We start from the raw sequence: 23,221 nt of genomic DNA on the forward strand, positions 1-23,221 counted from the left end.
ATAACCCGCGCTAGGCTGTGATTGGTCCGCTTTAGCCCCGCCCCCTCCCGGCACCGCCCCCGCTGCCGTCCCGTGCCGCTCGCACGTCCCCGCCCCATCCCGCCCCCGGGCCCCGGCGCTCTGTGCTGGAGCCGCCGTCCGCGCGGTTCCACGGCTGCTTTTGCCCAGCGGAGAAACGGTGCGCGGTCCTTCCCCGTCCGATGATGGAGGGCGCGACAGGGGAAAGGGAAAAAGGACGCGCTGGTACGAAACTGCGTGGCCTCAGGGACTGCTTTCTATCCGTTTATTATAATGAAACAGGGACAAATAAAATTATTCTTTACGGGTGAGCTGTTACGATGTACGTAACGCGAACTTCTTCACAGTAATGCGGATTTTCTACTTGGAATAGACTTGTAGAGTAAGAATATTCCTAGCAAAACATTTATCACAAGAATCAATACCAAAACGAAGCACTCACCTTCCCGACGGAGTCCTGACAGCAGAGAGCAGCACAGCGCCTGCTGGAGCCGTGGGTACCGTGCTGCAGTAATAGCACGGCTACCGACCAACCCAGTTAACTCCGGGAGTTGCTACTGCTCAATTAACTCGGAACGGAGACCTCCGAACTGCGAAGTTAAGCAATTATATACATACCTCAGGCACTCGCTTCCATTTCACTCAGTTAACCCACGCTATACCCCTCAGGAAAAAAAGAAAAAAAGTAATACAGCCCTTTTATTAGAACAAATGGTGGCTCTGAAAAGAGCCTTTGGGTTAAAATCGAGTAATCCGCACCGCTCTACTTGGAGCTGGTGTACTTGGTGACCGCCTTGGTGCCCTCGGAGACCGCGTGCTTGGCCAGCTCGCCGGGCAGCAGCAGCCGCACGGCCGTCTGGATCTCCCGCGACGTGATGGTCGAGCGCTTGTTGTAGTGCGCCAGGCGCGACGCCTCGCCGGCGATGCGCTCGAAGATGTCGTTGACGAACGAGTTCATGATGCCCATGGCCTTGGACGAGATGCCCGTGTCGGGGTGCACCTGCTTCAGCACCTTGTACACGTAGATCGAGTAGCTCTCCTTGCGGCTCTTCTTGCGCTTCTTGTCGCCCTTCTTCTGGGTCTTGGTGACCGCCTTCTTGGAGCCCTTCTTGGGGGCGGGTGCGGACTTGGCCGGCTCAGGCATGTCGAACTCTCCACGATCCCTTCGGCGCAGCGGAGTGCCGGCTGCGAGCACTGCTCGCCTATTTATAGGGGCAGTATGCAAATCGAGTGCCTTCTGTATCTGCTCTCTGATTGGATAACAGAGTCCGTGACGTGTCGCTCGATACGAACGGCTCTGTAATTGGTCCATCACAAATCCCTCGCTGCTACTGGATAACAATTCAAATCCCACCGACCAATCCCTGTGAGCTCTTTCAATCTCAGCTCAGCCGCAAAGCTCGGCCTCCACCGGCGGCGGTGTAGGCGCAGCCCGGGGGTTGTAGATACAGACAGCAATCTACAAGAAAAACAAAACAAAACGCCCGGAGAGAGCTCACAGAGTTTTCTCCACCTTTTTCATTTTGATGGGGGAAAAGATATACCTGAATACTTATGTGATAGCCTACGCTCCTAACAACCACAAATACAACCTGAGTTGTATACTGTAAGTAAGTATACTGGCTTTGGAATGGTCGTCTTTGTTAAGTGTTTTAAATAAGCTCTCATGACCTGTATGGCTTGGCTTCCAGAGCATGAAATTGGATGAAAGCTCTTTAATTGATTTAATTGATAAATGATTTAGTAACTGATAAATGATTTAATCAGCAAATTGAAAGAACATTGATTTTTTTTTTTAAACTGTAACAAATATTGGATTAATTTATTTCTAAGACAAAGAAATTATTACTAATGAAACTAAACCTGGACTTACAACTGAGTTTTGAATTCAGCATGAATCAGAAAATCAAGCTCTGTTCTTGCTGAAGTGGTTTCACTACCCATGAGGAAAATACAATTGTTTAGACTGACTGAAGTGATTCTGTGGTGTATAGAATTCTGATGTGCTTATATATATATATATATATATACACACACACACATACACACCTACACACACACGTATGTGATGATAGAGAAAGCGTTATGCACTAGAGTTGTACCCTGTATTCACAGAAAAGACACATTTATGTTTTCTCTTGAAATTGTTTTGTACAAACATCATAAATTTTAATGATAGACTGAACTTCAGTACATTAGGATGTTATAATGTACTTACAAGTAACTTCTGGTAATTTTTGGAGCTAGGACTACAACACAGTTCATAACAGTGCTACAATAATGCCCTTTTCTTTTGCAACCTCTAAGGCCATTCAAAGTCTGGAATTTCTGGGTATCGCATGAGATAGTTGGCACAGGCCTACAGAAGAAACCCATCTGGCATACCTCAATGGAGTTGAAAAGGATTAAACTGCTAAAATCACAACAAAACTATTACCTTTTCACGCTGTGGCCCATCTGGATACCGAACCCCCCACATTTATGTCTTTCTTTTGGCATAAAAATCATGCAGAAAAGCACTGAGATCCACTCTGCCAGGCAGTGGCAGCTCTCTGAATATCTGTGAAGTCCTCCTCTGCAGTGCAAACGTGGCTGTGCCTTCACAGACAATTATACGCTGTGGGAGTGCTAGGGGTGGAATAGCAGGAGAGAGCTCTGCACAAATGCTGCTGAAAAATACTCTTATTCTGTGGTCTGAAGTCAGAAATACAGTTCTGTCAGTGTCTATTTCCTCCCCACAAAAAACGCAGGTATCATGAGATTTGGGACTATTATCCGGATTTCAGTTGTCCTGCATTCTGCAGCATCTTTGACCAGGAATGCTGGAGGACTGCATGTCTGCTGGAGGGGAGGGAGGGGAAGTCACACACCTGAACATCATCTTGGAATTAGAGTTAGCCTTCCCAAGGCCAAGAGTTCCTGAAAAAACAATCAAACATACAGAGCCCGTTAATTTACAACGAGTAGAGACAAAAAAGACTTAAGTGCAGCGAGAATTGTTGGAGATATATCATAGAAAGGCTTAGGTTGAAGGAGAACTCAAAGCCCACCCCATCCTACCCCGTGCTGTGGGCAGGGCTGCCCCCCACCAGCTCAGGCTGCCCAGGGCTCCATCCAACCTGGCCTTGAACCTCCACTGATGGGGCACCCACATCTCTCTGGGCAGCTGTGCCAGCGCCTCACCACCCCCAGAGTAAAAAATTCCCCCAACACCTAATCTAAATCTCCTCTCTTTCAGTTTAAAGCCATCCTCCCTTGTCTTATCTCCATCTACCCATATAAATAAGTTGATCTACTTTCTGCTTATAAGCTCCTTTTAAGTTTTGGAAGGCTGCAATAAAGTCACCCTGGTGCCTTCTCTTCTCTGGGGTGAACAAGCCTAGCTCCATCACCCACACCTGGTTTCTGAACTTGATTTTGTTTAGATGAGTGCATTTTCACTTTGAAATACAAAGAAAAGGACCAAGATGTCCTAGGAACTGTTACAGAATAAGTAGACGTTGAAGAGGAATACCTTGTTAACTCACTTTAGATCTGAAAAACTGAGTAAGCTGATAAAATTCATTAAAATGGTGTTTTAAAAAAGTGCAGATTAAAACCTAAAGAAATAAAAAATAATCACAGAAGGGATAATTTGGGAGGCTGTGGATCAATAGAACGCAGCTATTGAACAGTGTAGACATGAAAGTAGGCAATGCTACATTCTTAAAAGGACACGCAACAACCTACTGACTTTCATGGGTGTGTATACTGGGACCCAAAGCAGTGCCTTCATCAGCACACCAGTCCTGTAAACAAAGCCCCGGGATCATTCAGTGAGACAAAGATAAGGCAGAGACAATGGATTTAACCCCATCTCCCCTCCCCAAAAGAGTGGGCACCCACCAACAAAAACGAAAAATAGGAAAAAAAACAGAAAATAAATGAAAGACATGGACATAATGACATAATGTAGCTGCGCCTTCCCTAACAACGACAGACTTTCCTGAGCGCCGTCACAACCCCCCGAGCGGGGCCTTTGTGCGAGCGCCGCGAAATGGCGGCGGCGGAGCTCCGGATGGGGGAGGTGGGAGCGGCGCTCCGGCCCCGCCGCCGCCGCCATTGGTTGGCATTTGCTGCAGAGCCGCAGCCGCCGGCGGCCCGCTCCCACAACGGCACCGGGCGCCGCCACAACGGCGACGGGAAGCCGGGCGGCGTACGGCGGGACAGGAGCGGGAAACGGAGGCGGGCAGCAGCGACGCGGAGCCGTAAAAGCGTCACCGCAACGCGCAGAGACGGCCAGAAGCCATAACCGCGCCGCCCGCGGACGCGGCGCGACGCGGCGCAGCGCAGCGCCCGCCCTCCTCCCGGGACCGGGGAAAAGAGCGGAGAAGACCCCGCCCGCGCCCCGCCCCGCCGCAGTCCTCAACCAGGTCGGACCGCCGGCAATATAGGGGCGGGCTGCCGGCCGTTCCCGCCACAGCTGCTGAGGAAGATCGCGGTGTGATCATGTCTGGCAGAGGCAAGGGCGGGAAGGGGCTCGGCAAGGGCGGCGCCAAGCGCCACCGCAAGGTGCTGCGCGACAACATCCAGGGCATCACCAAGCCGGCCATCCGCCGCCTGGCGCGGCGCGGCGGCGTCAAGCGCATCTCAGGGCTCATCTACGAGGAGACGCGCGGCGTGCTCAAGGTCTTCCTGGAGAACGTCATCCGCGACGCCGTCACCTACACCGAGCACGCCAAGAGGAAGACGGTCACGGCCATGGACGTGGTCTACGCGCTCAAGCGCCAGGGACGCACCCTCTACGGCTTCGGCGGCTAAAGTTCTCTGACGTTAGACTTCGCTCTTACAACAACCCAAAGGCTCTTTTCAGAGCCACCCACGCTGTCAAGGGAAGAGCCTTTATCACTGTTGATTATGCAATAACAATCTTCCACTTAATTGGTGTAGAAATTTTTCTTACCGTATATTCGGGCAACACCCGTTAAGTTCCTTCGTAATTAAATACCGAGGAAAAGCAGAGATAGTTCAGCATGCAATCTTCATTGTCTTCATTCTGTTTCCTGCATATAACGAAGAAGGCGTTGCTTAGAGGGGGAGGTGCCTTTATTACGCCTGAAAAAGCATTAGGGAACAGCTGTAGAATGTCACCCGCTGAGGCGGTTCGTGGGGGGGCGGGGGGAGTGTCGAGGGAAAAACAGGCGGCTCCAGCCCCGTCCTTTTTCCTCTCCCGCCAATGGCCACCCCTAGGTCCGAAAGCGTAGTTGACCGTGACGAAAGGAAACCAGGGCACTGACGACAGGTGCTCTGTTCTGAGAGCCACGTCTCAGCCAGCGGCTGCAAAGTGCAGCCTCAGTCGGGAGGCTCACGAAGTCGCAGCACTTCTCTTATCAGCGCCGTTGCGAGCGCGGGAAGAAACGGCTGTAAGCGCTTCGTGGCGCTCCACGTACAGCGGAAAGGGGAGGGCCCACTCCAACTGACTACCCTCCCCCCCTACATTCCTTAAGGCTACGGCTCCGCACACAATTATCCGGCCCCGTCCACATCCCCCTCAGCACACTGCTCTGGCACCTTCAGACAGTAACAGAGCTATCACACAATAGTTGTGGGCGGGCAAAAAAACGCAGCTTGGAACTCAACACCTCCCCCAATTTCTGTTTCTCAATAATCTGTTCCACCGGGAGTACCATAAGGAGTACCCGGCAGAACCCACACACTCGCTGCCAGCACAGCGATACAGCTCTCCCCAGTGGCAACGTGGTGGCTCTTAAAAGAGCCTTTGGGTTTGGCAGTGAAGGCGCAGCAGCCTCAGGCACGCTCCCCGCGGATGCGGCGGGCGAGCTGGATGTCCTTGGGCATGATGGTGACGCGCTTGGCGTGGATGGCGCACAGGTTGGTGTCCTCGAAGAGCCCCACCAGGTAGGCCTCGCTCGCCTCCTGCAGCGCCATGACGGCCGAGCTCTGGAAGCGCAGGTCGGTCTTGAAGTCCTGCGCGATCTCGCGCACCAGGCGCTGGAAGGGCAGCTTGCGGATCAGCAGCTCCGTGGACTTCTGGTAGCGCCGGATCTCGCGCAGCGCCACCGTGCCGGGCCGGTAGCGGTGCGGCTTCTTCACGCCGCCCGTGGCCGGCGCGCTCTTGCGGGCCGCCTTGGTGGCCAGCTGCTTGCGGGGCGCCTTCCCGCCCGTCGACTTACGCGCCGTCTGCTTCGTACGCGCCATCACACAGCCTTCCCCTACAACTACACAAAGAGCCCGTAAACCACGTCTGAGGTGGCGCCGTTCCCTGACTCGGTTTTATACCGAACGCTGCATTGCCATTGGCTGAAGAAAGGACGAATATTATTGGTCCAATTTGAAAAACCAGCGTTAATCTCCTGCTGTCCCTACTGCTGCTCTTTAATAGTTAAACCCCAGCGTTTCTCTTCTCGGTTTGCTACGGATTCATAAAGCCTTTCTTCTTTTTATCTAGTTGTCTTCCCTCATTGTCTTCTTTCAGCAATAAATCGCATTTTCACACACCTCATTTAACCTGGAGAAGAAGCCAGATACTAGCAAGCAGTGAAAACAAGCTTACATGATGCTTTTTTGTTTTGTTTTTAGTCATCAATCAAGTATAAGCCTTATTGTACCCCCACGATTGGTTTTTCTGGTTTGTTTTCGAGAAGGAGAGCACGAACTGCCTTGCTCTCTGATGTTACATTGAGTTCAGGGAAGCATTTCCTGAAAAGTCAAATGTTTTGTTTTCACTTCAAACTTAAAACTTTCACACGAGTCTGCATTTCCGGAAACAAATATCGCCGACATTATAACGCCACAACAAATCAAAAGAGTACATAGCGGGAAAAAAAAATTGAAAATGTTTTTTGATGTGCTAAAAAACTTACAAGCTTCTTTGCAACCTGGGACAGGCAGAAGGCTTAGAGTTAGCCAATTAAATTCATTGATTTATTGACCAATCAGAGGCGAATGGGCGGGGTTTCATCTACTATAAATAAGAGCCGTGCAACGAGACCGCCTACTTTCGGTTGCAGAGCAGTTCTGCGAATGGCGCGTACGAAGCAGACGGCGCGTAAGTCGACGGGCGGGAAGGCGCCCCGCAAGCAGCTGGCCACCAAGGCGGCCCGCAAGAGCGCGCCGGCCACGGGCGGCGTGAAGAAGCCGCACCGCTACCGGCCCGGCACGGTGGCGCTGCGCGAGATCCGGCGCTACCAGAAGTCCACGGAGCTGCTGATCCGCAAGCTGCCCTTCCAGCGCCTGGTGCGCGAGATCGCGCAGGACTTCAAGACCGACCTGCGCTTCCAGAGCTCGGCCGTCATGGCGCTGCAGGAGGCGAGCGAGGCCTACCTGGTGGGGCTCTTCGAGGACACCAACCTGTGCGCCATCCACGCCAAGCGCGTCACCATCATGCCCAAGGACATCCAGCTCGCCCGCCGCATCCGCGGGGAGCGTGCCTGAGGCTGCTGCGCCTTCACTGCCAAACCCAAAGGCTCTTTTAAGAGCCACCACGTTGCCACTGGGGAGAGCTGTATCGCTGTGCTGGCAGCGAGTGTGCAGGTTCTGCCGAGTATTCCTTATGGTACTCGGTGGAGCAGATTATTGAGAAACAGAAGTTGGGGGAGGCTTAAAATTCCAAGCTGTAGTTTTTTGGAGTTCCCTCATAAAGGCGGTGTTCGCGAGGTTCACGATCTTAAAGGGTCCGTGACGGGGAAGGAATGTTCAGGGTTGGGCAATGCCTGCAGAGGCTCCATTCTCAGCAGGGGGGGAGGGTGGGGTAACCATCTGAACGGAGTCCTCACAGACCTGCCCCTCCCCTTTCCCTGGGGCGCTGCGTGCATTGGTACGCCTCCCTGCTTCATTTCCCCCGGCGCACGAAAAGGACCTGAAGAGATGGGGGGGGGGAAGGCGCCATTTTATGAGCCCTCCCGCCTAAGGCTGTGCTGGCTGAGACTGTTCTCAGCAGCGCCTGTCGCCAAGGTCCTGGTTTTCTGCGTTCCCCTGGATGGCTGTTAAATTCCTTCCCTACTAGTGGTTCCCCGCTGCTTTTCCTGAGTATATAATTACTAAGGAGCTTAATGGGTGTTACCCGGATGTATGGCAAGAAAAACTTCGACAGCAATTAAGTGAAAGATTGTTATTGCATAATCAACAGTGATAAAGGCTCTTCCCTTGACAGCGTGGGTGGCTCTGAAAAGAGCCTTTGGGTTGTTGTAAGAGCGAAGTCTAACATCAGAGAACTTTAGCCGCCGAAGCCGTAGAGAGTGCGTCCCTGGCGCTTGAGCGCGTAGACCACGTCCATGGCCGTGACCGTCTTCCTCTTGGCGTGCTCGGTGTAGGTGACGGCGTCGCGGATGACGTTCTCCAGGAAGACCTTGAGCACGCCGCGCGTCTCCTCGTAGATGAGCCCCGAGATGCGCTTGACGCCGCCGCGCCGCGCCAGGCGGCGGATGGCCGGCTTGGTGATGCCCTGGATGTTGTCGCGCAGCACCTTGCGGTGGCGCTTGGCGCCGCCCTTGCCGAGCCCCTTCCCGCCCTTGCCTCTGCCAGACATGATCACACCGCGACCTTCCTCAGCAGCTGTGGCGGGAACGGCCGGCAGCCCGCCGCTATATTGCCGGCGGTCCGACCTGGTTGAGGACTGCGGCGGGGCGGGGCGCGGGCGGGGCCTTCTCCGCTCTTTTCCCCGGTCCCGGGAGGAGGGCGGGCGCTGCGCCGCGTCGCGCCGCGTCCGCGGGCGGCGCGGTTATGGCTTCTGGCCGTCTCTGCGCGTTGCGGTGACGCTTTTACGGCCCCGCGTCGCTGCTGCCCGCCTCCGTTTCCCGCTCCTGCCCCGCCGTACGCCGCCCGGCTTCCCGTCGCCGTTGTGGCGGCGCCCGGTGCCGTTGTGGGAGCGGGCCGCCGGCGGCTGCGGCTCTGCAGCAAATGCCAACCAATGGCGGCGGCGGCGGGGCCGGAGCGCCGCTCCCACCTCCCCCATCCGGAGCTCCGCCGCCGCCATTTCGCGGCGCTCGCACAAAGGTGCTCCATCCCGTTTTTTTTTTTTTTTTCCTCTCATGGGTCCCCGCTGCCGTAATACTGCTTCATCATTAACGTTTTTTCCTTGGTAATTGCTCCGTGCTTTTCCATTGATTTATTGTATTTGCATTTCATTCTTTGTCGTTTTTCATCCCTGTCTTTTGAACTTAACTGTATATTGGACGCTGCCAGGGCTGTCGCTGCTTCCCACGTTTTCAAATTCTACTGTAAGAGCGTTCTGAAAAGGCATAAAATCGTGTCCGCTTTGTTAAATTATATTGCATGAAACTGAATAGTTTTTTGTAACTTCCCGTAGGTTTCTTTATCTGGGATTTCCATTAAGTTTGGAAAGTTACATGTGTTATTATATAGTTTACCTACTAGTAAACTTAATCCTGCTTAATAAATGGATTTACAAAGTTTGAGAAGGTTTTGAGGAAGAAGTATTAATACATATGTTTTCTCCCTCATTTGCTGTTTACAGAATGAATGCAGTACAACAGAAAGCTTCATAATGTTTCTGTGTTGAGGGTATCGTTCCTCACCTACCACTCCTCTCACTATTTCATATCGTATACTTCTCCCTGCTCGCGATCAGTGTGTTTCTCCCTACGCTTGTCCAGACACAGAAGGCATTTTCTGTTCTTCAGGACTGCTGAAAATGTTTTTCCCATCTCATGTGGTATCATTCCTTTCAATCATGACTGAGTTGTCTGTTTCTCTTTGCACACCTTTTTCATAGTTTTGCTTTCATTAACCTAAAAACTTCGACTGATTTAGATGTTATTCTTACAGAGTTTCCAGGTAAACGTTTTCCTACACTTGGTTTGAGTTAGTGGCAATATGTATTCTGCATTGCAACCCGCCCTACCTGCTTTTCATACCCAGTGTGGCTGAATGCTTCTTTGACAAATGGTTGAAATCTCCTTTAGCATCAGTTTCATACTTCTGTTTGGTTCATTAGAATCCTTTTCTCTCCTCTCTCTTCTCAACATTTATTTTGTGTATTTTTTTTTTCCAGGAAATTTAACCCTTGCTTAATTTTGTGGGTTTTTTTTCTCAGTGTCAAATTTCCTTAAATTGCCAACTTCTTATCCTTGTCCACATCTTGAGTGTGACAGCCCAACTGAAGAACCAGACTGCTAACAACAAAATTCTCCCTTGACCTACAACAATCAACAAAAACAAACAATAATTCGACTACTAATGCATACATTTTTGTTGCAATCAGTTTTAAACAATCTGTGCAGGTATGATAGCATCGTGTAGGGATGTACAACAGGTTGCTGTATTATGCTGCTGTGCTTGAACAACTTGAGGAGAAGCATTTTTGTCTTTCCCATTTTTTGGAAATTCATGTTTTGTTTACCCAACTGTATCTTTCCACACCAACTGACATAAAGTTTCCTGTTCGTACTTCAGGGTGATGTGTGTGCGCCGTGTCTTTCTTTCACTGCCAGCTGTAGTTTCAGAATATAAACGTGTACGCTACTGATGCGTTAGGACACGCCTCAACATGGCTAAAATCAAACCAAAAGGAGGGGAATAATTCCCTACTTGCATCTTTTCCCATTAGCTGGGAGGGAGTGGGAATGATGATGAGTGCTGTTCTTTTCCTCCTAACCTTCCCATGTGACAGCCAACATTTCAAGGAGGAGACTTAAAATGAGGTGAAATTCAAGACTTGTTTTCTTTCCGCAGACCTGCTTTGAGGTTCCGAGGAAACTTGTTTAGGTGTTTTCTTCAAGGAGGTGAGGATCTCTTAGGAGATCTTTCCTCATACGTCTTTTCAGTTTCTTTGGAGAATTAGAACCAACTTACACAGTCTTTGTAACGGGTTGCTGTTTTTAATCAACCAAGATAACTGCTATAGAAGATCTGCAGTCTGGAGATGATGGATGTGCCTTGTGCTAAGGCAGAAGCTTGTGATAAATGTGCTATAGTGCTTTCCTAATAAATCTGCCAAGGAAAGAGATAAAGACTACAGCACCTTCCCAGGGAAATGTGAATGTTCTTAAAGTATAATCACATGAAATCTGGAGGACCAGGTAAACGTGGAGATGAACTTTTCCATGAAGTAACAATAACGGTGATGAAAAACACCTGCAAAATATCTTACTGCATGCAAATAAACAATAGCTATGTCAATTAAAGGAGTAAACAAAAAAATTAATGCTCTGAATCTCAGTGGAGAATCAAAGATGTCAGTCTCCACACAGGCCATCAAACTCCACCTGTGCACAGGTCATCTTTCATGAAACGGGTCTGCAGGCAAGGCTGGTGGTTACCCCTCAGTATAAAAGAGAATCCTACATGCTGAACCTGGGAACTCAGTAGTCGCCTAGGCTTCTGTTAGTCTGAGGTTTTGTCAGCTCAGCCCCTGTTTCTGTTCTCATTCAGGTGCAGAATCCTGGTGGGCCTGGCACCTGGACTGACTGCTCCCTATGGGTCTGGTTGTCTGTCCAGGTGCACAACAGCACTTCTTCTCAGGTGAGAATTTGCCTTTGGGCTCTACCTGAAACTGTGTGCTGAAAAACACCACTGCTACATTCTAATTAATTTCCCTTCAGGTGAAAAGTGGAAATTCTAATGCCACGTGGATCACAGCAGCTTCTACCACAAGAATTATGTGATCCATCTATGGTAGATCTTTATAAGCCTCACTAGAGTCTCTCTGTGCTGGTCTGTCTTTATAGTTCTTTAGGGACTGCATTATGATCTCAGGGTTCTTTTCCAAACTTTATGTTTCTTGGATTCAAAACACGTGCTCAAATCTAATATGACAATTGCTGTTGGAATTCTCTCCATTTTAAAAAGCCCAAGAACTGCTCCAATGTAGCTGTAAAGTCCTACAGCAGTTGGCAGCCTTAACAAAAACAGCAGGTGTCTGGAACCAGCAAGTTGTGTGAACTTCACTGCCCACACAGACACAAGGACACAGTTCATAGAAACACTGAGTTGGAAGGGACTCTTAAAGGCCATCTGATCCAACTTCCCAGCAATGAACAGGGTCACTACAGCTCAATCAGGGTGCTCAGAGCCCCCCCAGCCTGACCTTGGGTGTCTCCAGGGATGGGACACCCACCACCTCTCTGGGCAACCTGTGCCACTGCCTCAACACCCTGACTGTAAAAAAAAAAAGCAACCCTTTTTCTCCTATCCAATCGAAACCTTTCCTCTGTTAGTTTGAAACCATTTCCCCTTGCAGACCCTGCAGAAGAGTCTGATTCCTTGTTTCTCTGCATGACCTTTACAGCATTCACATCTTGGGCTCTCCAAACTTGAGGTGCTTTGGAGGTTACTGAACAAAAATATTTTCAGCTTCTTTAGACTGTAGCTTTCGCTGTCTGTCCTCCCACCCCTCCCTGGTAACTGATCCTTCAGATGCATAATGCGGCTATCTTTCACCTTCAGTGCAACCTACAGGTCAAATATAATGAAAACATTTTGTCACACTTGCAAACCATAAATGTATAGCTAAGTAATCTGTTTCTTCAATGCTCCAGAAGCACTTCAATGAAACTCGCTGTCGAGAATCAGCAGAGGAGGAACAGAGTGCACAGCAGAGGATGCTGTATCTCTGTACCATTGCAGCACCATTATAATAGTTGCACCGTGTGTTCTGTGCCTCTTTGATGGAATTCTGTCTCCACTTTTTCCAAATGAAGAGCTGAAGGTGATGAGCAAAAAGGTGAGGGTGGCTCCATCTCTCCCCTCTACAGAGATGACTCCTGAAGAATGCAGCTGCTTGCATAACGGTGAACGCTTCCTAGCACTGAGGTTAAGGCATTATCATTACTTTCAGACTTCCAGGTTGGTCTCTGGTGCTATCAGCTGCCATCCAATGCATGGTCTTGAAGATCTAGTGTGCAGTCAGGCATCAGGTTTTCTAGTAAAGAAAGAACAAAGGAGAAATGCTTTGATGAGAGCAGGCTCTTTGCAGAAGCAGTTCATCAGGCAGCTGGCGCTGTTGTTCATTCCCAGCTGCGGAGGCCACAGTATGAAAACAATATTTAGTAACAGGGAAAAGTGATAACCCTGACTGCTCTTCTGCTGTTTGTCCCACACATTAGCTACAACATAGAGAAACTGTAGATTAAGTAACACTGACAGTCGGTCCCAGCAGCACTGGAAGTATTCAGAGAGAATTTTTCCGAGATGCGAGCAGTAAAGAAAGAGACACAATGAATCAGCTGCATTTTACATCAATCAGCGTTTTTGTTACTACTGCATACACAGAGCTTTTTTAAATTATTTATTTATTTGTTTTCCCTACCAATGCAGAGCTTCTGCTGCATTTGTACAGCCGTGAAGCGATTGGCTTTCACCTCTCCATTCATATTGCCTGAATGTGGGCATCTCAGCCTCTGAGGCTGTATGAATGGAGTCATGTGATTTTCTTTCATGCCTCCCGATGTCTAACTTGATCGTGCACTACATACCTGAGGGAAATCTACAGCAGTATTATTGGTAATATTACAAACAAGTGTTTTCATCTCCTTCAGTGTCCAAGGAGTTGGCTTTCAAAGGAACATGAACAGGGATGTACTGATGAAATTATCCAGAAAGTTTATCCGCATTACACCAGATTTGAAAATATTTCTAATTGGTTATATTTTTACTTACAGAAAGGTGTTAGAGGAAAAGGAAATCGATATTTATGTGAAGGGGTTTGAGAGCAACCTGTGAAAAGGTCACTGAGCATTTATCCATTGTATAAAATATCACACAGTCACAGTGTCAAATAAGTTTAACTCAGTGTAGTAGAGTTGCTCTCAACAACAGAGCATTCATTCTATCTCTCTCTATACATAAATATATGCATACACATATTTAAATTAGGCAAATGATCTCACTTACATACTTGGTAAATACCACAACCCAAAGGAACTTCTCCTGAAAGGCAGTAGAAAAAAAATCATACCTTCATTCCAGACCATGGAAGACTGCTTAGTAGCATAGGAATTTGGAAAATACCTTTATGCTCTCCAGAGGGGTCCTATTACAGGGTAACCAAGCAACATTTTCAATAAAAGTGTGCATCTTTCTGGAGGAAAAGACTAGTCGTATATATATACTCTATACACTATTGTCACTGTGATACTTAATCTAAATGTGAATATTCCTTCACTACTTCACTGTTTTTTTTCTCTCTCTCTCTTTTTTTTTTTTTTTGTCTGCATTCTGGGAAATGTTTATGTAACTGAGTGTAGATTCTTTTTTTGACATCATTTCACTTATCGTCTTTATGGAGGAAGACGAAGATCTATGAAGTAAATAGAGGGATTGATGCAACAACAGGTTGAATAATTCTCTGAGCAGTCTGAGAGACAGCGTCACCTAAATGAGAACTTTTGAACAAAAGGATTTATTTTATGTGGACTAAAAGGTCAAAAGATCAGCTGTGTCTGTGACATGAAATGCTTTTGTTGTTCCATGACTACCAACCCCTGTGGACAACGCACTGTTCTCAAATCAATGATTTCCTCTTTTATGTAGAAAAATGTTTAATATGTAGAAATATGTTTGGACCTGGGCACGCTCCTGCCACTCAGCAACAACCAAAACACTGGTGTGCTATTAAGACTGTTTTGGCCAAAACCAGGATGCTTAAATAAATAATCTTTTTTAAATGCCATGAAAATGCTGTATTTGTGGCATGGAAAGCAACAACACATGAAAGGAAGCCAGGCTCTTTTCATGTATCAGCTCAAGGCAGAAAGATGGCTGTAAGTCTGAGAACAACACATCAGGTGGTGAATAACCCTGACCTTACAGAAGTAGATGTAGTGAAGATGACAGAGATTATGTTAAGAAACCACAGCACAGAGGTGCTCCTGGGGGAGAGGCACAGCAGCCGCTTTCCTTGCCCTATTCCTTGGGAGGCACCTTCTGATAAAAGAGACCCCCAGCCCCAATGAGCAGCAGTCTCCAGATAGCCCCTCCTATGGGCACAGAACATGGGATGGCTGCAAGGCTCAAAGTGGCCAAGCAGAAATGTAATGGAGCAGAAGACTTGCAGAAAACCCTAGCAGAACCTGTAACAGCCACCCATAGTATCATAAGAAAAGACAGCCAGCCAACAGTGTCCAGTTCAGAGTGGTGTATGAAAAGCCCCTAAAGTGCATAGAAACTTATGCAGCGAGGGAAAGTGCACGGCAGCACATCCACCGTGATCCACCGTTACCTCAATGTTTTTGTGCCCATTACCACTCGAGCAGCCCATGCTGTACTTTAGAAACACACTTGTGCTACGGGTGGGAGAGTGTCCTAGGGGAGAAATATACACGTTGGGCACTGTTGCAGGAAATGCAAGGAAAACAGAAAAAAAAAAAACCGCAAAAAAAAGAAAAAAACCCACAAAACCACAAAACCCGAGCAGACGAGGAGATTCAAGAGGCAGGAAAACAACACCCCGCCCGCCAGGCACCAGGAAGCGTTTTCCGCGCGGACCCAAACGAGATGCGCGCCATCTCCGCGGCGGTTCAAAACCCGCGCGCTCCGCTCCGATTGGCCGCCACCGGAGAGGGGCGGGACTTTGACTCTTTGGCGTCGCACGGCGGGGGCGCGCCTCCTGTCCGGCTGCTTCCGAGCGTCCTGCAGCGGGAGGGACGGGGGGTGACCGATAGCGGCTGCACTTCGGTGTTTTTACTCTAGTTGATTATCAGCAAAAGTTAACTGCAGCTTCCAAGCAGAACAGACCTGTGTTATTAATAACGAGAACTTGGCACTTGGTAAACACTATAAATAAGATTCTAGTTATAGAATCAGTTTCCAAAGAAACAGCAAAGCTGGTATTTACACTGACGTGTTCCTGCTCTTTTTGGGAAAGTGTGGGTGGCTCTGAAAAGAGCCTTTGGGTTGTTTGCTTTTAGCGCTTCACTTGGCCTTGGCCTTGTGGCTGTCGGTCTTCTTGGGCAGCAGCACGGCCTGGATGTTGGGCAGCACCCCGCCCTGCGCGATGGTCACCTTGCCCAGCAGCTTGTTGAGCTCCTCGTCGTTGCGGATGGCCAGCTGCAGGTGGCGGGGGATGATGCGCGTCTTCTTGTTGTCGCGGGCCGCGTTGCCCGCCAGCTCCAGGATCTCGGCCGTCAGGTACTCCAGCACGGCCGCCAGGTACACCGGGGCGCCGGCGCCCACCCGCTCCGCGTAGTTGCCCTTGCGCAGCAGCCGGTGCACGCGGCCCACGGGGAACTGCAGCCCGGCCCGCGACGAGCGCGACTTGGCCTTGGCGCGCGCCTTCCCGCCCTGCTTCCCGCGGCCCGACATCACTTCGCCTGCAAGTCAGCCAAAAAACAATCGAGAAGACAGACTGAAGGCCAGAAGACTCGAAAGAATCCAGCAGTAACTGAGCACCGCCCTTTTATCCCTTCCTGCTGGGGTCGTGCGGCACTTTTGATTGGCGGAGACGGAGATTGCGGGGTTAACCAATGGGAACAGCCGTAGAATACCGACCAATTGAACAGCGCGAGTGATTTTGACGTCACGGTCCGAAGATGTCCAATGGGGAGGAACGACCTCGAGTCTCCTAATTTGCATACCGCCTCTATAAGTACAGGCGGCGGCGCCATTGTACCTGCGTCGATCCTGCGGTACAGGCAGTAGCGGGCGTGCGCGATGCCAGAACCAGCGAAGTCGGCTCCTGCCCCTAAGAAGGGCTCCAAGAAGGCGGTCACTAAGACCCAAAAGAAGGGCGACAAGAAACGTAGAAAGACGAGGAAAGAGAGCTACTCGATCTACGTGTACAAGGTGCTGAAGCAGGTGCACCCCGACACGGGCATCTCGTCCAAGGCCATGGGCATCATGAACTCGTTCGTCAACGACATCTTCGAGCGCATCGCCGGCGAGGCGTCGCGCCTGGCGCACTACAACAAGCGCTCGACCATCACGTCGCGGGAGATCCAGACGGCCGTGCGGCTGCTGCTGCCCGGCGAGCTGGCCAAGCACGCGGTCTCCGAGGGCACCAAGGCGGTCACCAAGTACACCAGCTCCAAGTAGAGCGGTGCGGATTACTCGATTTTAACCCAAAGGCTCTTTTCAGAGCCACCCACACTTTCAGTAAAAGAGTGGTTCACAGATGCGTGTTGGTGAGTGGTGCTATTTCATACTGTCTTTGGTTTTCAGAGTAGGTCGATCTGGTTAAAGATGGGAAAAAAAGGCTTACTGCTTTTGCTTCACATGTTAAAAGAACTCTGAATGTTTCTGGTGGTGTTTTATGTAACATCAAGGAACCGAGTAGGAGAAATTTGTAAATACTTTATGATACTCAAATCAAATTTCTAAGCCTAGTAAGCATTCATCTGACAGTCTTTTCAATTCTGAATTTTAAGCAAATAGAGGTACATACACATGGATGTTGTTTTCCTGCTTTGAAATAAAGGAGCCTTTGTTACAGCTACAGACAGCCCTATCTGCCGCATTCACATCATTCCTAATGACGTCCCTGCTAAGCACCACCACCCTTTCCCTGGGACCTGGCCATGGGTAATGGAGCGGTTGTGTGCTTTGGGTCTCCATGGGGACAGCACTGTGCTCATCTGTGACTTCTGCAAGACAGTGATGTTCCACATTTATCATCACCTACATAGAGCTGTACAGATGGTACTGGGTAAAGTATTACTTAAATGAGCCAAAGGGTTTCATAACACATGTGGCGTAGTTTGCTTTCCCGTCTAAATAATATAACAGAAGCTCCGCTGGGGACAGAGGAATTCATTAGTCTGGTGCACACACTGAGTGAGAGATGTGCTTAACAACAACAAAAAAAAAGGTGAATTTATATTTAAGAGAAAAAGCGAGTGTGAGTGGGTTATGAAATGCGAGCGATAGGGAGAAGGCTGGTTTTAGGAAGAGCCTTTCACGCAGGCGCTGACATCCTGGCTGCGGGACAGATGGCCGTGTTCTGCTCTGTTGATGGAAAGCTGTGATCGTGCCGCGCTCCATGAGCGCTCCGCCGCAGGGGGGGGGGAGGGGGAAGGGCACGAACCGGGGGCGGTGCTGCCTCCGGAGGGGCCGGGACTGCAGAGCGGGAAGGCGCCGTTACCTCCCGAGGAGCGCGGGCTTTTCAAATCCTCGCCGCTGTCCAATGGGGTGGCCGCCTCCGCGCCAGCCAATCAGTGCGCGCCCTTGTCTATAAATACGGGATCTCGCGGTGCCTCCTGCATAGTTTCCTTCCTCACTGCTAAGGGGCTGCTTCCCTAGAATGGCGCGTACGAAGCAGACGGCGCGTAAGTCGACGGGCGGGAAGGCGCCCCGCAAGCAGCTGGCCACCAAGGCGGCCCGCAAGAGCGCGCCGGCCACGGGCGGCGTGAAGAAGCCGCACCGCTACCGGCCCGGCACGGTGGCGCTGCGCGAGATCCGGCGCTACCAGAAGTCCACGGAGCTGCTGATCCGCAAGCTGCCCTTCCAGCGCCTGGTGCGCGAGATCGCGCAGGACTTCAAGACCGACCTGCGCTTCCAGAGCTCGGCCGTCATGGCGCTGCAGGAGGCGAGCGAGGCCTACCTGGTGGGGCTCTTCGAGGACACCAACCTGTGCGCCATCCACGCCAAGCGCGTCACCATCATGCCCAAGGACATCCAGCTCGCCCGCCGCATCCGCGGGGAGCGCGCCTGAGCTCCTGGCAGGAGAATCTTTGACTACCGAAAACCCAAAGGCTCTTTTAAGAGCCGCCACAGGGCCACTAAAAAGAGCTGTAAACTCTTAATCTTTTGAGGGTTTACTACTGCACGTGTTGCAGGTAGCCTTTTGTTGGCCGGGTTCTAAGGTAAGTGCCAAGGGAAGCATTGCCATGTTTTGGGGAGATTGAGAGAGATGTTTGTGTTGATTAAGTACTGCTTTGTTAGTGACAGGGGAAGGGTTCATTAATAAGAAAAACTCACTTTTATAGATCTAATTAGCAGACTAGCTTTTCTGGTACCAGTGGAAAAGGTTTTTGAGGGCTTTGATAAGCTGTAAGCAAAACTGCCTCAGTTCCATAAGCCAGTGTTCCTTCATGTAGTAGTGTTACTGAAAGCGGTGGTGAATGTATAAATGCAATTCTGTATTCACTGAATGTTTCCTTCCTCCACTGCAGTGTTACGAGGTAAGTGTAGCTCATTGTCCATGTTATTCTGTAGCTTTTATTTTCTCCTGCTGAAAGGGTTACTTTGAATTTATTAATCCCACGGCTAAAAAGTGTCTCATTTTGTTTGTTTATTTGCTTTATTTAGGCCTTTAATGGTGAAGTAGCATGAAGTTTAGTCTCTATAGCTGCCCTTTCTTGCATGGGTGCTTCATCACACATGGGCTGAACATTCCTCTTGTAAGCAAGTCCCTCTTGTCAGTCGCCAGCCGTACTTAAGGGCTTTTAGTTTACGTCTGAAACCAATGCAACATTTCCTGGCAGAGCGTTGTGCCCAACGATTCCTGTACACCTATATGGGTAACGGGGTTTCTGCCGCTCTGCTTTGCGACTCCTTCCCATCCTACCCAAAAGTCCTACACCCGTTACCCCAAACACCATTTCCTAACCCATTTCCAATCTCCTGTTGCATCCCGTATCGCTTGCTCAATGCAGCACAGCCCTCCTTATGTCCATGTAATGCAGGGAGCGCCCGCTCTGCCTCAGCGAATGGGTTCTGCAGTGCTGCGTGGGAGTGGGTGAGATGCAGCTCTCACTTCTGTGGATGAACACAGACAGGGAGGATTGCTTGGAGGGAAAAGATATTTTTTTCAAGGCCTCGTGCAGTATATCACGGGTTTTGTGGTGGGTTTTTTGTTTTGTTTTGTGATTCTTTTTTTTTCCTTCTGTGTAATTACTGCTACGTTCTGTTTCAGGGAATATTCCTTCCTCTGCTTCAGGAACTGTGGGCTCTGCAGCAAAATCTGACCAATCGCATTCCTTCGTGCTCCATTTTCTCTCCTGTTTTTTTTTCCTTCCTTTCAGCCATTTTCTTTTACTCTCAGCGCAGTAACCTGGGAGGGGAGGGGAGGGGTTGTGGCGTAGATCTCAGAATAACACTTTGCAACACTTGATCAGTTCATAGGCAGTTCTATGATTCCCACCCCAAAACGCACTGACATAAGAGCTGTGCTTTCAGAACAGATTGATATATGTTGGTTTTAATTTTGCTGTGGATGATTACTGTCGTGCTTGTAGAAATGAGCTGCAGCAAAACACAGCGAATTTCCTGTTTCTCTCTGTTGCACCGAGGGATCCATTAGTTACCAAAATCTCTTTGTCAGAATATATTTACACTAAATTCCATGGTGAGACCCAATCATGGCAAACAGTGTAATCTGTAATGGATGCTGAGTACATTGTAGAAGCTGCGTAAATTATTTACATTTTCACACCAGTTTGGATAAAAATGATGTTTGTTTATTTTTTCTTTGTACTTTTGCATGTTTGAGGAGAAGGGAAGCTGGGTTTTATTGGTCAGGATTACTTTGAGTCCAACTTTGAGAGCTACATTTCTAAATAATAACAATAATAAAAAGAACACTTGAGCAGTTGAGAAGGAAGCAGCCATGCAAGGGTTTTGCAGGAAGAGTAAAATCATATGATCCCTGAATTTGCAATGCCTGGGCCCGAAGAAGGTCCGGTATTTAACACAGGAGGGCACTGATGATGATAATGTGTCAGAGCTCGTTACAGAGAATCAGACCGGTAGTCAGGAAGAATTTACTGCATGGAATTTGAAGCCTGTAACAACTGCAGTGGTGATACCAGCAATCACAGCAGACTGACTGCAAATCTCAAGTGGGCTTTGCTCTTTCCTCCTTACATAAATGATGAATCCCGTCAGCTTGCATGTGATGTTGATTCACTTAGCTGTAAAAGAGCAGTAACTGAAATCCCAGATCAGACAAAGGTAGGAAAAAAAAAATAGATCTGCTCAGTGCAATATTTGGCTGAGACAAATCCTGGCTGTTGTGCCACCCTCTGTAAGTGATCCAGAGCACTGTTGTTATGGTCTGAATCAAATGACTGCTGGGATAAATCAGTCCAATGGGCAGCATCACCACTGAGGTCCTGGTGGATTTTTTACACTTTCATCAGAAATGCATAAGCTCCGATCAAAATAGCTTTTATATAATATATATATATACATACATGTATATAAATATACACATATATACGTGTGTATATATGTATATGTATGCATATATACACATGTGCGTATATATATATATATACACATATACTTATATATATTTGAATCAGCCCTACTTCAGGTGTTTAGTAGTTTAGAAAAAGCTCTAACCAAAATCTTTTTCCATATGAAAAGTGTTTCTTTTTCCTCCCCCCACCCCCCATTTAAATTGAGCATTGTAATGTAGAATTAGTGTAGAGGGTGGTATCTTTTTCTCTCCAAAGAGTCAGAAGTGATTTCAGCTGAATGGAAGCATCTTTTGTAGACTGTAGATGTACAAATATTGAAGAGGTGTAATACAGGCTGGTTTGTTTAGCTATGTGCTGGGCTAAGTCTGTGCTGAATGTGCTGATGTACACCTGCAGATGAAATACAGACAAAACATCCAACAAGTTGATAAGGCCACCATATGTGCTGTTCTCTGCTTTCTTTACACTTTATCCTAACCCAGTTTTATACATCTTTGAGGGCATTCCAACACCTTTGCATACCTGCCCCTTGTCATGTTCGAGACAGTTATGAGCACCTTGTTCTCTCTGCATTTTTGCATGTTATCCTGAGCACAGCACTCACATCCAGCAGAGCTGCACAAAATGCTGTTCTGCAGTAGCTTCATGCTACGGGCCATTTAAGGAGGGAATTGTTCCAGCAAACACCGGAGATAGCTCTCAGTAAGTGCTGAGCTTCAAACAAAAAGTGCAGTTCTAGAGTGTGTTTCCATATATTATAGCACAGATATGACATACGTGTGTGTGTGTGTATATATATATATATATATATATTTTCTTTCCACTAATCAGCACGCGATGCTGTTTGAAACTGAATGCTATTTTTCTTCATTGTGCCAGTTTTGATCTTCCCATCAGTTCTGAGCAGGCTTCCAGAATATAATTTGTGTTTTGTTCATAAGGAAGACAACATTTCCAGAAAATAAATTATGCTCATTTACGTGAACTTTTTCCTTTCCAGTCCCTGCAGAGATGGTTTTAGAAGTCTATGAGAGATGATTACACAGGTGCCAAAAGAAATGAGTGGGACATCAGTGTTTTTTCTCTCTGAGACTACTGTGATAATCTCAGTGCAAGACAGCATGGAACAGAAGCCTCACCAGACAAAACATCTCTGCATGCAATGCTGGAACTGTGATTGTTCAGTCTGGAGAATAGGAGGCTCAGGGGAGACCTTATTGCTCTCTACAACAACCTGAAAGGAGGTTGTGGCGAGGAGGGGGTCAGCCTCTTTTCCCAGGTGACAGTGAAAGGAGCAGACGGAATGACTTTAAGGTGCACCCGGGGAGGTTCAGGTTGGATATGAGGAACAATTTATTCTTGGAAAGAGCAGTGCTGCAGTGGCAAAGGCTGCTCAGGGAGGTGGTGGAGTCACCGTCCCCAGAGGTGTTCCAGAAAGGTGTTGACGTGGCACACTGTTGGTGGGGATGGGCTGATGGTTGGATGAGATGACCCGAGACATCTTTTCCAACCCAATGATTTTATGATTCTATAATTCTGGAATATTTATTCTTTGCCTGAATAGAAAGTTGTGCTGTTAATAAACTTTATGAAGTTGGATGGCCCGGGGAATAGCACTGAGACCACAGAAGAGATATTTGAGAATACATTGTATTTGGAGGGCTGGAGTACTTCCAGCTGCTGCTACTTCATATCTATCTGCTCCCCCTCTCGCTTTTCTTTCTTTCTTCTTCTTCCCCCTCCCCTCCCCCCCCCCCCCCCCCCTTTTTTTTTTTGTCTTTTAAACCACATCATAAATAACATTTAATAGTTACAGTTTATCAGAAACTTAATTGACAGTACAGTTTAAACTGTCCCCCAACTCACAGCACTGTCCTGATATGTCTGCAGAACTCTGGTGCAGCTCAGACCCCACCTCTGTCCCCCAGATGGGTACAGCAGAGCTTGCAGAGCTCACACAGCTCCTCGAGATCCACCCAGGAGCGACTCCAGGTGTTTGCTGCTGTGGAGGAGGTGATCTCTTACCCTCTCTCTTTTCTGAGGTACATTTCCATAGCTGCTGCATGAATCCATCGCTGTTATGGATGGCTTCGTATATCTCATTCCAC

The 23,221-nt window shown here is 48.6% G+C and overlaps 8 protein-coding genes across 8 annotated transcripts; 4 read left to right on the forward strand and 4 right to left on the reverse strand.

Annotated features, from left to right (window-relative positions):
- Positions 1-269: 269 nt before the first annotated feature.
- Positions 270-1,198, reverse strand: LOC121106462 (histone H2B 1/2/3/4/6-like). Its single transcript, XM_040668214.2, has one exon. It carries the CDS (start codon positions 1,160-1,162, stop codon positions 782-784), a length of 381 nt encoding a protein of 126 aa, XP_040524148.2. The 5' UTR covers positions 1,163-1,198; the 3' UTR covers positions 270-781.
- Positions 1,199-4,473: 3,275 nt separating this feature from the next.
- Positions 4,474-5,036, forward strand: HIST1H4D (histone cluster 1, H4d). Its single transcript, XM_425458.8, has one exon. It carries the CDS (start codon positions 4,507-4,509, stop codon positions 4,816-4,818), a length of 312 nt encoding a protein of 103 aa, XP_425458.2. The 5' UTR covers positions 4,474-4,506; the 3' UTR covers positions 4,819-5,036.
- A 721-nt stretch (positions 5,037-5,757) lies between these two features.
- Positions 5,758-6,224, reverse strand: HIST1H3H (histone cluster 1 H3 family member h). Its single transcript, NM_001281509.3, is given in 1 exon segment — positions 5,758-6,224. A coding segment is annotated over 1 exon segment (411 nt). The 5' UTR covers positions 6,217-6,224; the 3' UTR covers positions 5,758-5,805.
- Positions 6,225-7,014: 790 nt separating this feature from the next.
- LOC121110383 (histone H3) lies at positions 7,015-7,502 on the forward strand. The gene has a single exon (XM_040668053.1). The coding sequence runs from the start codon at positions 7,042-7,044 to the stop codon at positions 7,450-7,452; it is 411 nt and encodes a 136-aa protein (XP_040523987.1). The 5' UTR covers positions 7,015-7,041; the 3' UTR covers positions 7,453-7,502.
- Positions 7,503-8,113: 611 nt separating this feature from the next.
- Positions 8,114-8,575, reverse strand: HIST1H46L2 (histone cluster 1, H4-IV, germinal H4-like 2). Its single transcript, NM_001281485.2, has one exon. It carries the CDS (start codon positions 8,543-8,545, stop codon positions 8,234-8,236), a length of 312 nt encoding a protein of 103 aa, NP_001268414.1. The 5' UTR covers positions 8,546-8,575; the 3' UTR covers positions 8,114-8,233.
- A 7,268-nt stretch (positions 8,576-15,843) lies between these two features.
- On the reverse strand, positions 15,844-16,287 carry HISTH2A4L1 (histone H2A-IV-like 1). The gene has a single exon (NM_001281481.2). It carries the CDS (start codon positions 16,276-16,278, stop codon positions 15,889-15,891), a length of 390 nt encoding a protein of 129 aa, NP_001268410.1. The 5' UTR covers positions 16,279-16,287; the 3' UTR covers positions 15,844-15,888.
- A 300-nt stretch (positions 16,288-16,587) lies between these two features.
- On the forward strand, positions 16,588-17,409 carry HIST1H2B8 (histone cluster 1, H2B-VIII). The gene has a single exon (NM_001031481.2). It carries the CDS (start codon positions 16,627-16,629, stop codon positions 17,005-17,007), a length of 381 nt encoding a protein of 126 aa, NP_001026652.1. The 5' UTR covers positions 16,588-16,626; the 3' UTR covers positions 17,008-17,409.
- A 766-nt stretch (positions 17,410-18,175) lies between these two features.
- LOC769852 (histone H3.2-like) lies at positions 18,176-18,674 on the forward strand. Its single transcript, NM_001281480.2, has one exon. It carries the CDS (start codon positions 18,212-18,214, stop codon positions 18,620-18,622), a length of 411 nt encoding a protein of 136 aa, NP_001268409.1. The 5' UTR covers positions 18,176-18,211; the 3' UTR covers positions 18,623-18,674.
- The last annotated feature ends 4,547 nt before the right edge of the window (positions 18,675-23,221 follow it).

This window comes from Gallus gallus, chromosome 1 (genome assembly GCF_016699485.2).
Source record: "Gallus gallus isolate bGalGal1 chromosome 1, bGalGal1.mat.broiler.GRCg7b, whole genome shotgun sequence".
Taxonomy (NCBI): domain Eukaryota; kingdom Metazoa; phylum Chordata; class Aves; order Galliformes; family Phasianidae; genus Gallus; species Gallus gallus.